Source organism: Halichoerus grypus, chromosome 6 (assembly GCF_964656455.1).
Source record: "Halichoerus grypus chromosome 6, mHalGry1.hap1.1, whole genome shotgun sequence".
NCBI classification, from domain to species: Eukaryota; Metazoa; Chordata; class Mammalia; order Carnivora; family Phocidae; genus Halichoerus; species Halichoerus grypus.
In genome coordinates this window covers 65,461,818-65,478,383 of record NC_135717.1, presented here as the reverse complement: position 1 = coordinate 65,478,383, position 16,566 = coordinate 65,461,818, and the positions used below count along the sequence as shown (strand labels likewise).

Genomic DNA, 16,566 nt, shown 5'->3' with positions numbered 1-16,566 from the left:
AAAAAGAACAGGTGCTACTACATCCTGATTCTAGATGTTATGTTTTGTGCGCATGTTGTGTAACTTGGTCTTACGTATTCTTTTCTCACGTGTGAGAAATATAGATATTTCTATAGTAGTAATTTTAAAATAAACACAATACGTAACAGGAAAATGTGATTTTCTATTCCCGTGGAAATGATTTGGTCTCCATCACCCTCTTTCATTCTCTTAGCGGCCGCAGAGAAGAGAATTCCATTATTTTTCTTGGTGACTCATTTCAAAGTTTAAGAATTCATTTTGCTTACATTTACCTCCCTTGTGCTGAATTCTAATGCTTTTCCTGTTCTTACTGGACATGGAGAAAGCCTGGTCATTATACTGTGTCTGAGCCTTTATATATTATTTCTCGGTGACTAATTCTACGTTCTTCCATTTTTTTCATACATCAGCTAATTTCCATTCCTTTAGTCATCTTCTGGCATTCTGAATTCTTTCCATGTTCTCCTTGTGACTTAGCAGAAGATCCTAAAATAGTATACATTCCTGAAAATCTGAAAAATTTCTGAATTTTATTTTAGGATTTTTTCTCTATTGTGGTATCAAAGACGGCACAACTCATTGCCTTGTGGATGTCTGTTGGTTTTGCTCATGGTAAGTCATCTACTGATGTTTCATTTTCCTGATGGGAAGGTAGAGTTAATTTGTTGAACCAGAGGACTTCTTTTTTGTGTACTTTAAAATATTCCCGCTGATGAGCTTCGTAACATTTACGATATATGAATTGGCTCTTAGCAACAGAGAAACAATTTTCTTGTGTTTAAAATGGTTTTGAATGGAACAGTATACACAAAATAGAATAAGCATCCTCAATTCAACAAGGATGTTATTACCTGCATAGCTTTCTTTTTTAAAAAAAGATTTGATTGATTGATTGATTTTAGAGAGAGCATGAGTGAGCAGGGGGAGGGGCAGAGGGGGAGGAAGAGGGACAAGCAGACTCCAGGCTGAGCGCAGAGCCTGACTCCGGAAGCTGGGCTTGATTTCACAATCCCAAGATCAAGACCCGAGTCAAAATCAAGAGTTGGATGCTTAACCAACTGAACCACCCAAGCGCCCCAGCCTGTAAATCTTTTCAACATTGTGGCTACATGTATTATATTTAGGTCTCTTTAAAGCTGTTTATAAAATCTTAATTGTAAAAGCACTGCATGCTTTTGATAAAGAATGGTAAGTATAGGGCACCTGGGTGGCTCAGTCGGTTAAGTGGCTGCCTCGGGCTCAGGTCATGATCTCAGGGTCCTGGGATTGAGTCCTGTGTCTGGCTCCCTGCTTGGTGGGGAGTCCATTTCTCCCTCTGCCCCTTCCCTCACCCATGCTTGTGTGCTCTCTCTCTCTCTGGCTCGCTCACTCTCTCAAATAAATAAAAAAATCGTAAAAAAAAAAAAAAAAGAATTGGAAGTATACAGAAGTGAGTGTGAATTCCATTCTCCAGGGTAATCATTAGTAACCATTTCATATCAATTCTTTTGGGCTTTTTGGGGATGATATTTGTACACCTCCTATGAAAAAAGTAGGGCTGGCTTGTGTGTTTGAAGCCACTTAGTGTGTGAAGTTGCATAGGAAGGACTATCTGCCTGAACTAAGAATAACTGAAAAACAAATCATGTATGTTCTAATGTCTCTAGATAAATACCAAAAGGGAATCCCACATTGCAAAACTTCTTGAAATCCGCATGCTTATCACACACATACTCTGTGTATCTCTCTTGGGGTGGGTTGGGGGAGAGCGGGGTAGGTGTTTCATAGTTTTTGCTATTATGAACCATAGCACAGCAACTACCTTGAAACTGTATCTTCATATTCCTGAAGGTAACTTTTGAGGACAAACCCCTAATGTGGAATGGCTGGGTTAGAGAGTCTGTACATTTAACATTTTGATAAACAGGGCCATCTTGCTCTGAAAAAGGTTGAAACCCTATATTGGACGCAGTTGCCAAATATCCTGTATTAGGCTGGTGTATCTGTTCCCCGGCTTCCTCCTACCCCACACTCCGGCCGCCAGCCCTAGCCCCCTTGCCTGGGAGGGCACACTCCCTCCCCAGTCTGCTAGTGGTCTGCAGCTGAGGATGTAATGGGGAACATACCCATATTTCCCCCTTTTCCCATCCTTTGGAAATGAATTCATCTTATTCCTTTACTAGTTTCATTTCCATTCCAAGTAACTTATATTTTTAAAAACAAATGGAAGAAATTGAGGATAAGTAAGAAGAAGTTGTATTTCTTGGGGCTTTTGTTCCTGCACTATTTGAAATCTTTGTGGGGGTGGGGTATAAAACAAAAGGCTAAATTTAGTTAAAAGATGTAGTTTTGATATCTATTAAGTTATTTGACATCACCAGTTAAACTTTCAATTGATAATCTAATTTTGTTTCACTTCTAAAACAAATGCATTTCCATTGCCTTTTCTATTCTGGATAATTTTATACATTTAAAAAATGCCTTATTATTTTATTACCACGTTTTTGGAATCTTTTTGTTGTGGTTTCAGGTGTTTGTAATACCGATAACTTCAGTTTGTTATCCATTACAATCGACTATGGCCCATTTGGTTTTATGGAAGCCTATAACCCAGGTATGTGTGATTTATATGTAAATATGTATGTGTATACACACATATATCTTATTTCACTAAAAAGTGATTACAAGTTTATTTTAGATAAATTGTTATAGCTAATACAGTGATGGGGTAGTAGAAAGAATTGGGTTCATTCATAAAATGGTCGTTTCATGTGGTACTCAATGTTCCAGGTGCTGCAGGGATACAAAAATGAGCCCTTTGTGGTCTTTGCCCTTAAGGAATCACATATTAGAGAAGATGACAGGGAGGGTAGTAGGGAACCTGTGTGAGACAGATGCAGGTTTGACTTCTGGCATCTGAGTCATAGTGGCTCTGTGCCCTTCCCTGGACAAGTTACTTAACTTCTCACTTTACCAACCTATAAAATGGAGGCCATAGTAACACAGTCCTTACAAGGAGGGATCCAAGTGGGCTTTGTGGAGGATGTGATACTTGAGGTGGAGTTTGAAGTACATTTATGATCACCTGAAGATTCTTTTTTTTAAAGATTTTATTTAGTTGGGGGAGAGAGAGAGAGAGAGAGCACGAGCAGGGAGAGGAGCAGAGGGAGAAGGAGAGGGAGAAGCAGACTCCCCGCTGAGCAGGGAACCCGATGTGGGACTCGATCCTAGGACCCCGGGATCATGACCTGAGCCAAAGGCAGACGCTTAACCAACTGAGCCACCCAGGTGCCCCTGATCACCTGAAAATTCTTACATATTAGAATTGTATTCCTCTATTAGGCAAATATTCATATTGAAAAAGAATTTCATGTGTATGGGTAGTAAGTGTTTATGTTACTTTTTAGTTAAATGTTTAATGTCAGAAAGATTTAATAAATGTGAACATATCTAATGAATATAAATTTATTAAATTTAAATATAAACTTAGAAAGGGAGAGCCTGTTTATTACAATTATCTCCACTAAAAAATGCTAATATTTTTTATTTTAAACAGATTTTGTCCCAAACACATCTGATGATGAAAGAAGATATAAAATAGGAAATCAGGCCAATGTTGGGATGTTTAATTTAAACAAGTTGTTGCAAGCTTTAAACCCATTACTGGATCCTAGGCAAAAGCAGCTGTGAGTAAATCCTAAATCCACTAATTAAATCTGTATGAAAATACAGTTTGTATAATGATCATTTTTTGAAGCTAACATTTTAGAAACCATCTTATTATTTAGTCCTTAATAATGAAGGCATTTCAAACTGTGTATTTTTCTCTAGTAGAGTTTTGGCTTTTTCCCACAGTTATCAGGATAAAGTGTTTCCCTATTTATTGCTTTTTAGGTGTTGTGAAATTTTGTTTATTTCTTCTTTGATCTAAGGGTTATTTATCACTGTTTTTCTTAATATTTAATAGTTGGGATCATTTTATTCATATATTTTTATATGTGTTTGGTAAAATCTATTTAAAATGTGTTAAGGTTTCTTTGTGGCCCCAACATAATGAATTTTGTGCATATTTCATGATCAAACAAAAGAATGTATACTCTGTAGTCAGAAGTTTTACTATATCAAATTAAGTGTATTGAATGTATTATTCAAGACCTTTATGACTCTATTTTTTTATCTATTTGATAAATTTGATACATAAGAGATGTGTATTAAAATCTCCCACTTTAACTGTATTTTTACTAAGTAGTTTTTTGTAATTGTTTTAAATTTGCATATTTTGCTGTTGTATTATTGGTACATACAGGTTTTTACTTATATTTCCTTAAAAAAAAAAGTGCCCTTTAGCCCAACATAATCACCCCCTTTATCTTGATTTATCCTTTTAACTCCAAATTTCAATTTATATTGTATTAATATTATGATTCATGCTTTCTTTTTGTTGGATTTGCCTCGAGTCTCACTTTGTTTTTTTACCTTTATCACTTTGTTTTAAAGTATGTTTCTTGTAAAAACAAACAACATATATAGCCAGGTTTTAACTCAATATGATGGTTTCTGTCTTAATAGAAGTATGTAGGCTGTTCATATTTCTTGTAACAACTGATTGATTTTATTCCTGCCTTACATCATGCTTTATCTTTATTTTATGTATCAGTTCCCCCACCATGGACTTTCCTTATCTTTTTATGATTTGAGCAGTTCATTCATCATCCCCCCCACCTTGATTTGGAAACTACTGTATTCTCCACCCGCCACTGCTAATTATCTTCCTTTTTCTGCCACTTTCTCTACTGTTATGGGAAAATGAGTTTCCAAATAATTTTCCTTCACTAAGATTCTATTGGCTTATTGTTTTCCCCCTCCATCTCAATGAGACTCAAGAATGCTTTTACGTTTTACCTCTAAGTACCCAACTGCTAGATTTTGCTAATAAGATAGCTTAGTATTTTGAATTCAGACTGTTGTAGGTTTTTCCTTGAAGTGTATCTCTCCCATCTTAAGAGTCCTTGCCCTTGCGCTTCCCCCACCCGCACACGCACACATTTCTAATCATTTCACTGCTGGCCACCGCTTTTTATTCATGGTTCCATCTTGAAGTCTCTGTTTTGATTACTCTATTATTTACTGGGGTATAGAGGTGATATATTTTCTGAATTCTTACATAACTATTACTGTTTTTATTTTACTCCGACAGATAATTGAGACGTAGGGTATTAGATTATGGATTCACTTGTGTGTAACAGAAACCCAAAATAATAGTAGTTTGAGCAAGATGGACATGTGTTTTTCTCTCCCATGAAAGCGTGCAGGTTGGTAATTGAGGGCTGGAGTGGGGACTCTGCTGTCTGAGTCTCAGACTGCTTTCAGCTTTTCATCCCGCCTTGCACTGCGTGTAGTCCTCAGGGTCTGAGATGGGGCACCGTGTGTAACATCCAAATTCTGTGTGGCAGCATGGAGAAGAAGAAAAGAGGCAGGTCCTCGCTACTGAAGGGTACATGTCAGAATTTGTGCACATCCCCTCTCTCTTTTCACATTGGCCAGAACTGTAAAGCGTAGGGGCCTTACATTGTATCAGCTTAGCTACACTCCAAATTCCCCTTCCCTGTATGGTTATGGCCCAAGAGAAGTTTGCAACATCTGGAAGGTGGAAGTGAGGCAGCAGCATGATTCCACCCGGAAGGCTGGGCTAGAGTCAGGCCCCACTGCCGCTCCCGCGTATTGCCGTCCGTCTGCTGCTTCATCGTGCTGGTGTGGGGAGAGAGCCAAGCGGAGTCCTGGGCCGGGGTGTGTACTGCTCCAGGCTGAGGGACACTGGCTCATCCTGCAGCTGACCTGCACCACTGAGCTTGGACACTTGGGGTTTAGACATGGGTTTCAGTTTGTGTACATTCCAGTTTGTCTTCACTGTCTCCAGTTTCACATCCAATTTTCTGTCCTCTCCTCGCTGCTGACGTTGAGCCCCAAAACCAGACACAGAAGCAACAGTATGATATGCCATTCTTCACTGGCTCCCACAATCACGGAAGGTCGAATCCCTAAGATACACCCCTTGTCCTCTGGCACCAATAGTGGTTCTGCTTCTCTGACTGTAACCACATCCCCAGCGAGAGAAATCTCTGCTGTTGCTTAACTGTTGACTTTTCCTCCATTCCTTTTTGTGCTTCTGGCACTCCATTCTTTGTATGAATCCTCCGTATGTCCCCAAGTCTCTTACTTTTTTCCTTATGCTTTCCATTTCTTTGTATTTTTTTATAGTGTTTTTTATACACTTTTTAAAAAAGAATTATTTATTTGACAGAGAGAGAGAGAGGGAACACAAGCAGGGGGAGCAGGCAGAGGGAAGGGAGAAGGAGGCTTCCCTGCTGAGCAGGGAGGCCGATGTGGGGCTCACTCTTAGGACCCTGGGATCATGACCTGAGCCGAAGGCAGATGCTTAACTGACTGAGCCACCCAGGTGCCCACTGAATAGTGTTTTCTAGTATTTCTTCTTCCTGATTTCCTAGGTCACTAAATTTGAGTCTCAAGAGTAACATTATCCCCCTCAATTCTTCCACTGAATTTTGTAGTCTGAAATACTATCTTGTAGTTCCAGAAGGTCTCCTGAGGCACAGTTTATTCCTCTGAAGTGTCTTATTATTTTTTTCATATTGTTATCTGTCTCCACTGGCTGTTCCATTGTACTAGGAGCCAACTGTTCTGGCCTTCTTTTGTTTTTCCTCTCTCTGGGTATGAGAGGAAAACACTTAGGCACTTCGTTATTTTCCTTTGCCTCTCTGTTGGGGCTCTGCTCCAGTTAAGCGGTCGTACCCCTTTCATGGGCTGGCAGAATACCTGCAGGCAAGTTTTTAGCTCTCCACTGGGCCTCTCGTAGGCTGCCTCTCTGCTCCCAGCTCTCCCGAGCAGTCAAGGCTAACATTCTCCCACCTTCGGGGGTAGAGAGGTTTTAGCAGCTCTCCTGTAGCCGCTTGGAAGCCAGGAAGCCCACTGATTTTTTGCAGTTAACATTTATACAGGTAGGGCCCTTAATGTCTTTGCTCTGCTCGGCCATGCTGTACCTCAAGAATGAGGGCCTGCAGCCTTGCTCAGACCCTCCAGGCCTGCCTGCCTCCTCCAGGCCCTTGAAGCTCTGAGGCCCAGCACAGGGGCTGAATTAGAGCAGGGAAGGGCAGGCACCCAAAATTCATTTGAACCGCCATCTTCCTTTGACATCTCTGGTTTAGTGTTTGGCCTTGAAGACTTTTAAAGGAAATCACTTATTCCCCTTCTTGTGGTTCCCTGCGGTTGGGGCGGGGTGGGGGGGCTTCCTTAGAGTACACAGTCGTTCTCTGGCTCCACTTACTCCTCTCCGGGGGACAAAGGGTTAATGATCCGTTTGATGAATTTGGGAGAAGAAACTAAACATGTGTGGCTCATCCTAGTAATACATCTCTTTTTGGAGATGTGCCTGACCAGAGAAAGCCTACATTTTCTGCTTTTTTATATGAAGAGTTTACAGGGCTGTGCCCAAATGGGGGAGGCCCATAGCTATAACTGTTATTCTAGTAACTGAGTGAACAAATCTTTCTAATTTAGGCACAATATATTAACATGCTGATTATCCATAGACTTAAGCCATATTTTCGAGATTAGCTTTCATCAATAATAAAGCTGAACTTTTTTTTTTTTTTTAAGATTTTATTTATTCATTTGAGACACAGAGATACAGAGAGAGAGAGCATGAGCAGGGGGAGAGGCAGAGAGAGAGGGAGAAGCAGGCTCCCAGCTGAGCCAGGAGCCAGATGTGGGGCTCGATCCCAGGACCCCGGGATCATGACCTGAGCCGAAGGCAGCCGCTTAACGACTGAGCCACCCAGGAGCCCCTAAAGCTGAATTTTTAATCTCAGTCTGACTATTGTGTGATCTCTCATTCTGAATTCAGGCTGAAGAAACAAGTGTACATGGTTGCCTTTTTAAACAACAGAATAAATAATAGGCAACATTTTAATGTTTATAATTAGTTACTTGAAATACCTCGCATATGTATACAAATAAGCATGAATAATAATCTAAGTACATTAATAATTACATAGAATGTTAAGATATTTCTTGACATAACCACTGGAATTGAACTCCTTGAGGGCAGGATCACATTTTAATCATTTCTGTGTCTAAGGTATTTGCTAGAAGATAAAGCATATTTTTTTTTTTTTGAAGATAGCATATTTAACTTGACTCTCTTCCCCACCCCTCCCCCAAATCTAAAATTGGCCATTTCCAGTACAAGATCCCAAGTGGAAGGCAAAGCATATAGTAATTTCATTAACCCTAGGTAGCAAAAAGGATTACTACAATAAAGATGAGTTTTATATATGATCTGTGGTTTCCTTAATTAATATAATTCAAAAATATATTGGTAGTATATCATAGTTCAAAATCAAAGCAATATAAAACAATATTCATTAAGCAGTCACTCTTATCTCCATGAATTTTATATCCCTTTTGCCTTGCAGAGTTCATTTATTCGTTCAACAAATATTTATTGAGGTGCTCAGTATGTGCCAGACACTGTTCTAAGTACTAAGGGGACAGCAGTGAATCAAACAGCATGTTAGTTGGGCCCTTGTGGTACTTACTTCTGGTGGGAGAGGCAGTCAAGCAGAATAAATAAGTTACGTAGCTTATTAGAAGGAGATAAATACAATGGAGAAAAATAAAGCAGGGGATAGGGAATAAAGGGAGGGAAGGTTTGCAGTTTTAAAAGGATGGTCAGTACCTCATTCAAGCAAAGGCTTGAAGGAGTCACAGGAGCAAGCCACATGGATGCCTGGGGGAAGAGTGCTCCAGGCGAGGGACCAGCCTGTGCAAAGGCCCGGAGCAGGTGTGTGGGGGATGTTTAAGGAACAGCAAGGAGGCTCCTGTGGCTGCCTCAGAATGAGCGAGGGGAAAACTTACACGGGATGAGCTCAGTAAGGTAAAGGCAGTGGAGCTTCAGAATGAGTTGAGCTTTTATATGATTTAAAATACATTTAAGAATATTAAGAAATAGAAACTTAATTTGTTTCAGGATGAATTTAAGGTTAAGAATGCTTTGGGGCGCCTGGGTGGCTCAGTTGTTAAGCATCTGCCTTCAGCTCGGGTCATGATCCCGGGGTCCTGGGATCAAGCCCCGCATCGGGCTCCCTCCTCAGTGGGGAGCCTTCTTCTTCCTCTCCCACTCTCCCTGCTTGTGTTCCCTCTCTCGCTGTGTCTCTCTCTGTCAAATAAATAAATAAAATCTTTAAAAAAAAAAAAGGTTAAGAACGCTTTAATCTTTATATTTTTATGAAACATATGAATTGAGATTGATAAATATAATTATACCATATTTATATTTCACATGTGAAAAGGTTCACTTTGTTCTTGTAAAATGTGATTCAAGAATGTTAATTTTAAATCAAGTTTAATTGTCTTTCCTTTTTTCTCCCTGTAGAGCTGCTCAGATTCTTGAGGGGTATCCAGTTCTTTATTATACAAGGTTTGTCCTTTTGAATAGGGATATTAAAGCATCCTGGTTGGTTTGAGGACAGTTCTTAAAATAGTGAGAGTTGAACTGAATTGACATTTCTCTTTCAGATTTAGAGACTTGTTCAAAGCCAAACTGGGGTTACTTGGAGAGAGGAAGGGTGATGATGATTTAATTGCATTTCTCTTACATGTGAGTTTGTCATTTTATCTTTTTTTCTTCTGACTAACTTTTGAATTACTAATCAGCATATTCTTGAAGATTTGAGATTGATAAACATAATTATTCTCATTAGCTCATGGAAAAGACAGAAGCTGATTTTACAATGACATTTCGGCAGCTCAGCGAGATTACCCAAAGCCAGTTAGAGGAGCTCAACATTCCCCAGGTAGTCATTTGTGACATTTGGTTTTCTCTTAATTAAGTTTTCTTTATCAGATGTATTGAGGTATTATTTACATGTCATAAAATTCCACTGACCTTATGTATATAATTCAGTGATTTTTTTATAATTGACAGATTTATGCATTTATCACCACAATTTGATTCTAGAACAGTTCCATCACCCTAAAATAAAGATCCTTTGTGCCCATTTGCAGTTAATCCCTGTTTCCGCTCCTAGCCCCAAGCGGCTACTAATTTACCTTGTGTCTCAAGGTTTTCGCTTTCTAGACATTTCTTATAAATGGAATCATACAAAATGTGGTCTTTTGCACTTGGCTTCTTCATTAGCCAAGTTTTGAGGTTCATCCATATTGTTACCTGTATCAGCAGTTCTTTCCTTTTTGTCACTGAGTGGTACTCTACTGTATGGATATACCATCTTTTGCTGATCCATTTACCAGTTGATGGACATTTGGGTCATTGCCACTTCTTGGTTATTGTGAATAAATACTGCTCTGAACACTCATGTACAAGTTTTTGTGTGAACATATGTTTTCATTTCTCTTGGACAGATACTAGGAGTGGAATCATGTCTTATTAATTTTTAAATCCTTCCCACCTAACAATTCCCAGAGCAGCGTTGACATTCCATAAATATTTGTTGAATGAATTAATAGATGACTAAATAAAATGCAGTTGCAAATTAAGTTTTTAAAAGTAAATTATACATTATTTAAAGGAAGGCTTTTGGATAACATAAGTATTCACATGTAATCTCTATAAGGACTTGGTTTATCTTAAATCATGCCATTACATGAATTTCCATGAATTAGAATTTTAGAGTTGAATGTCATATAAAGAAAAGGAAAATATTATTCTTTTTTAGTACTACTTCTACTTGAAATAGCATGTCTTAAAAAATCTGGATATTACAAGTTATTATTAAAGAATATAATTTAAAGTAACATGAAGTTAAAATAAACAGAACCAATATTAATATAATAAGCAGCCTATTACCGCATTTTCACTTAGCAATTCTGGGCACTGAAGATGATTTCAGAGCACAAGCTTTTTCCTGCCTGGGTGTCCCAGTACCTTTTGAGACTGAAGAGGTAAGGTAATCTAACCACTTCTGAAAAAGCATGTGATGTATTACTTTAGCAGAGGTAACCCATCGAGTCTTCCTTCAACTTTCCATCATTTCCTTTTTACTCCTGGGTACTTTGCACCCGCTGAGGCGTCCATGGCAACACCTCACCCATGGAGACAGCACAGGTCTGTTCACCTCAACTCTGATAACGCTGCTTCCCCAGGTGCCCCGGAGACCCCATGCCCTGAAGCTCTGGAGGAGAGCTCCTCAGGCTTCTAGCCTATTAGTGGTCACATCGTATACATTTGTAAGACGTTACTTTGCTTCATAAATTACAGTGAAGTAGAAGCAACAAACTTGGGAGTAAAGACATTGTAGGTAGTGGTCTCTGAAGGGAGAGACAGGGAGAAATAGTCCTTCCCAGTTTAATTGCCCCTGAGGGCTGTTTATAAAGATGACCATGATTAATCAAGAAAAGAAAAAATGGAATTATTTTCAGAAAACTGTTTAAGATAAAGAAAGGTATCAGACAATTTAGATTTTTTTTAGACAAAACTTTTTTTAATTTGTAAAAATAAAAGGTTTGGGATTAGCTAAAATAACTAAACAAGGTAGTATTTTATATGTTATGTAATCATACTCAGTATTTTCTGTCTTCCTTTCAGACCACTGATTCAATGTGATTTTTAAATGTTTTTTTCCCCAATATTTGTCTTGTGAAATAATTCCCACCTTTTTGAAAAAAAGATAGGAGGAGACAATGGTTAATCTCGTCCTTTGTTTTATTCTTTGTTAGTAACATGAATGATTCAGATTCTGAAAGAAGAAAAAGAATGACAAGTGAGTAAACCTTTTGATTTTTTCAACTTTAAGGATTATCACATAAAAGCAACATTTTTTTGAAAGCTGGAAGTAATTACTTGAGGTAATTACTTGAACTAATTACTTGAGTAACAACCAAGGGTTGTTTTTTGTTTTTTGGGTTTTTTTTTTTTTGGCTTGTTTTTAACTAGAATAATTTTAGTTAAGTACATTTTAGTTGAAGTGTCATCTGTGAGCTTTTCTAAATGACCTTTAACAGTATAACAGTTTGCATACTGATGTTAAAATAATATTGTCCTACAAGATGGTAGAGAGACAAGGTAGTTTGGGTTATGGTGGCAAGAATGTGAGTTTGGGGATCTGGCAGATGAATCTCATCTTGCTACCTTTTAGCTGCATGATCTGCAAGATACTTAACTCTGAGTTTCAAGGCCCTTAGCTATTATAAAATGGGGATATTTTGCAGCGATGTTGTAATGATGAGCAATAATATATGTAAAGTATCCTGTTATCGTGCATGGGCCATAATACACATCCAGTAAGTGATAGCTCTAAAAAGAAATTATCTCTATATATCAATTTCAGTTTACCATGTGACTTCACACTTGGTTTGAAAAAGAAAAAAATGGAAGTTAGTTCTTTCTACAGTGTGGATTCTAACAAGATCAAAGATGTTCAGACAGTGGGTCCAAAGTCCTTGATTCCTGTTGCCTTACTTAGGACTTGTATAGAGAGCTAATGTGTGTCATCGGGGTGGCTGATTTTGTGTGAATGAAATAAGGATGATGCTAACATTCCATGTTAGGTTAGGGAGTGAGATTGCTTCTTGAACTCAGGACATTATTATAGAAATAAAACCAAGTTTAGGGGTGCCTGGGTGGCTCAGTCTGTGAAGGGGCTGCCTTTGGCTCAGGTCATGATCCAGGGTCCTGGGATGGAGCCCTGCCTCGGACTCCCGGCTCAGCGGGAAGCCTGCTTTTCCCTCTCCCTCTGCTGCTCCCCCTGCTTGTGCTCTCTTGCTCTCTGTCTGTCAAATAAATAAATAGAATCTTTTTAAAAAAACCCAAGTTTAGCTTTTACAGGAAAGTGAGTGATCTCTTCGTTGCCAGCCACTTCTGTCCACTGGTGCAGTCATACAGAATTTATAAGCCAGTTCAGAATGTGGACACTCAGCAGTTAAGAGAAAGAAGAAATTGGAAGACTAACATGTGGTGACAGTCTTTAGTTTGGATTTGTTTGGTTATGACAGGATGGATGAGGTGGTAAATGAAAGAAATTTAATGAACTCAAGGTTGCAGCTTTCAGTTATTTTAGAGAAATAAGTGCTGAACAATGTGCTCTCAAGGAAGGGAAAAAGATAAATTTCCACAAAGAGCAGTGGTCTGATAAAAGTTCATAATGATAGCGCAGTTATTTTTTTAAAGGTACACTTCCATACATTATTACTATATATTTAATTGATAGGAAAGTGCAAATATGTAAGAAATTGCACAAATTCATGTAACAGTGTGTATCAGGGGATGTGGAATTGAAGAACTGAACAGGCATGAAGAAATAAAATATCTAAGAAGAGTGTCCAGTGTAGTGAAGTCTGAATCTTCATTTCCCTTCTAGGGTCTTCATTTCTCAGCTCTTGACCTGAGTTTCTTTTCCTTAGAGGGGCAGTATGGTCTGGCCCCCGGAGTTGGACCAGCTGTACCTGAGCTCTGGTTCGGCCATTTATTTCCTAGATGTTATTAAGCAGGTCACTCGATTCCTTCATCCCTCTTTTTCTCTTTCTGGTGTGTATATATACTTTTTTAGTGGCTTTATTGAGGTATAATTTACATCACAAAGTTCATTCATTTTAAGTGTACAGTGATTTTTTAAACTAAATTTAAAAAACTGTGCAATCATGACAGTCCAGTTTTAAAACAATTCTATCCATTTGACTTCGCTTTTTTTTTTTTTATAGATTTTATTTATTTATATGACAGAGAGAGACACAGCGAGAGAGGGAACACAAGCAGGGGGAGTGGGAGAGGGAGAAGCAGGCTTCCCCCTGAGCAGGGAGCCCGATGTGGGGCTCGATCCCAGGACCCTGGGATCATGACCTGAGCTGAAGGCAGACGCTTAACGACTGAGCCACCCAGGCGCCCCCATTTGACTTCGCTTTTGTTTCCTCATCTATAAAATGCATTTACATCATGGATTGTTGCACAAAATCAGGAGATGGTAGTTGGCACATAATAAGTACTCAATAAGTATCAACTATTACGTTAGTATAGAGTACATTAAATATCTTTGTTGGGAAGACTGGGATGACTATGTTTTTTAGAAACCAAAACACTAAAAATATATTGCTGTTGTATATTGTTTCAAAACATTAAAAAAAAAAATCAATAGTAGATTAGGGGAAGATTTTTTTTTTTTTTAGTAGGCTCTACGCCCAGTGTGGGGGCTCAAACTCACGAGCCTATGATCAAGAGTTGCATGCTCTACCAACTAAGCCAGCCAGGGGTTCCACGGGGAAGATTTGCTTTAAAATTTTTTTGTAAATGCTCCAAGTTGCGAGCAATGGGAACATCAAAGGTGAGTGTTTTAAAGGTCTTAGAATTTAAAAAAAAAAAAACAACCCTATAAAATTTATAATTTTTAGGCCTCCGAATAACTCTATGATCATAAGCCACCAGAAGGCATTGATCACTTCTCTTCTATGTCACATTGTGCCCACCCAGCCCAAGATCATAGTAAAATTTTGTTTGAGAAATGCTTTTGATTACTGTCAGTACTGTGCCCTGACAGTGTCCATTGTATCTCCAGCATGACGCGATTGGGTTTATATTGCTGGGGGGAGATATTAAAAAGCTCTAAAACAGCTACATCTGCAATAAAACTAACTTGGTTGTGATTCTGAAAATGCATCAGTGTAATTCTGCTTTCTTTGTGCCTAGTAGTGAATGTGTGGCACATGCTCCGAAGAATCTTTACTTGTCCTCAGAACACAGGTTATTAGAGCTCAAGGCCAACTATGTTGAAATCCTGGGTTTGAGCCTCATTGGAGACACAGCCATATGCCCAGTGATCATGGAGAATGAATTGGCCCTGACTGGGATTAGCTCAGCCCAAATTTCTCTCTTTTGGAAAAGAAACAAAGAGAATGCTAGTATGATTGCAAGTCAGAGACATTTCCTTTGTGTGCTGAGGACTCTCAGTAGAAATTAAGCAAGATCATTTGGGAATCAAGGTGAAAGTGCTCTCAGTTAAGGTGATAGTATAAATTTAAATTGTGACCTCAAGTAGATATTTCAGAACTGACCTTTTGTAGATAATAGAATAAAAGAAAAATTTCCTTCTTCATTCTTCCTCCTGGATATTAAAATAGAGAGACAGAGAGAAGGAACAATGGAAGATGCTACATTTGTAATAATTTTTCTCTTAAAGTATTTTAATAACTAGCAATGAAAGTAACATTTATTTTTATTGAGTTAGATAAATGATAAATAGAACTACCATTTTCCAGTTTCATTGCCAGCCTATGAGAGATTAATTGTGTTTAATAATTTGAAGAGTTCAGTGTTTTATGGCCATTGAGTCTGCTGACTTTCTGATACGTTAATTTTTTCCATTTGTATGGTAGCAATGACGTGCTTTATTTATATTATGATGTGGTCAGTAAAACATAGTCTTAAATCTCTTCCAGTGCTGAATTTGCTTATTCAGAAACATATACTTAGCCCCTATTACATGCCCCTTTTTGTACAGTCACACTGTTTAAAGCTGAAACTACAAAGATGAATTTGAGCCCTGCCCATAAGTAGTCAACACTCTAGTGGATCAGGGATTACCACATTACATGGAACTCTGGCAGGGTTTGTGTGTGGACAGAATCCTCACTAACCCACTGCTTAAAATTTTATTGCCAAAAGAAATAACCCACCAACAGAAAACTCCCAACTAGATAAAAATGTACAGAATCCAATAACTCCTCAAACAATCTTATAAACAGATCTATAATTTTCTGATTTTCAAGTAGTTTGTATATTTATAACTTGGTCCAAAGCACTTCTGCTTGTAGCTGAAATTTCTAGTACGTTTTAACAGTATTTCATTGCCAGGTTTTTAGGCAGTGTTTGTCAAATTTGTCAAACTTTTCATTGGAAGGCTCTGCTCTCCCTCTGCCTACGCTGAGCATTTCCACAATTCCCCTTGCATGTTAGTTTCCTTTTTGTTTAAAGATTGTATTTTCTGTGTATATGTGTCTTGTTTTAAACAAGTACTATATGAATTCTTTAAAATTTGAAAAATGCAAACTTATAGAAAGACTAAAAAAAAAAAAATCCCGTTTTCCCAAACACAGTTATTATTTACTTTTTGCATTTACTTCTAGTCTCTCTTTTTCTGTGTGTATTGATTAGGAGAAAAATATAGTAGTAATCATACAATGGTATAATTTAGGTCTTTCTTTTTTTTTTCTGCTAAAAGTAAATAAGGCATTTTCCCTTGCTGCTTCATTCTTTATAATGTAACACTTTTAACTGCATAATATTTCTTTGAAAGGGTATGCAGTGTTTCACTTAACTATTCCCCTACTAAGTATTTAAATTGTTTCTAGTTTTCCTTAATATAAATAATACTTTTTTTTATGTTTAAATTTGTTTTCATAGACTATGTTCCTACAGAATTACTGGGTCACAGGGCACTTCTTATAACATTAGATTATATGTCATAACTTGGTAGATTGTTAAAACCAAGTTGAAAGGGAATTTGTACGTTTCCTCCATTCAAGTAGCTCAGCAAGCTGTTG

The 16,566-nt window shown here is 38.0% G+C and overlaps 1 protein-coding gene across 7 annotated transcripts in view; it reads left to right on the top strand.

The window, feature by feature from the left end:
- The window catches only part of LOC118535747 (protein nucleotidyltransferase YdiU-like), a 40,269-nt gene that overhangs the window by 13,336 nt on the left and 10,367 nt on the right, over nt 1-16,566 (top strand). For 4 of the 7 annotated variants that reach the window (XM_078075261.1, XM_036092300.2, XM_078075260.1 and 1 more), the window contains 8 exons: nt 561-633; nt 2,531-2,614; nt 3,557-3,686; nt 9,452-9,496; nt 9,595-9,676; nt 9,780-9,872; nt 10,901-10,980; nt 11,755-11,798. In XM_078075261.1, the coding sequence (XP_077931387.1) occupies nt 561-633; nt 2,531-2,614; nt 3,557-3,686; nt 9,452-9,496; nt 9,595-9,676; nt 9,780-9,872; nt 10,901-10,980; nt 11,755-11,798 (631 nt within the window). Of the gene's footprint in view, nt 1-560; nt 634-2,530; nt 2,615-3,556; nt 3,687-9,451; nt 9,497-9,594; nt 9,677-9,779; nt 9,873-10,900; nt 10,981-11,754; nt 11,799-14,196; nt 14,352-16,566 lie in introns of all 7 variants that reach the window. The other 3 variants (XR_013449017.1, XM_078075259.1, XM_078075262.1) reach the window with 3 other exon arrangements.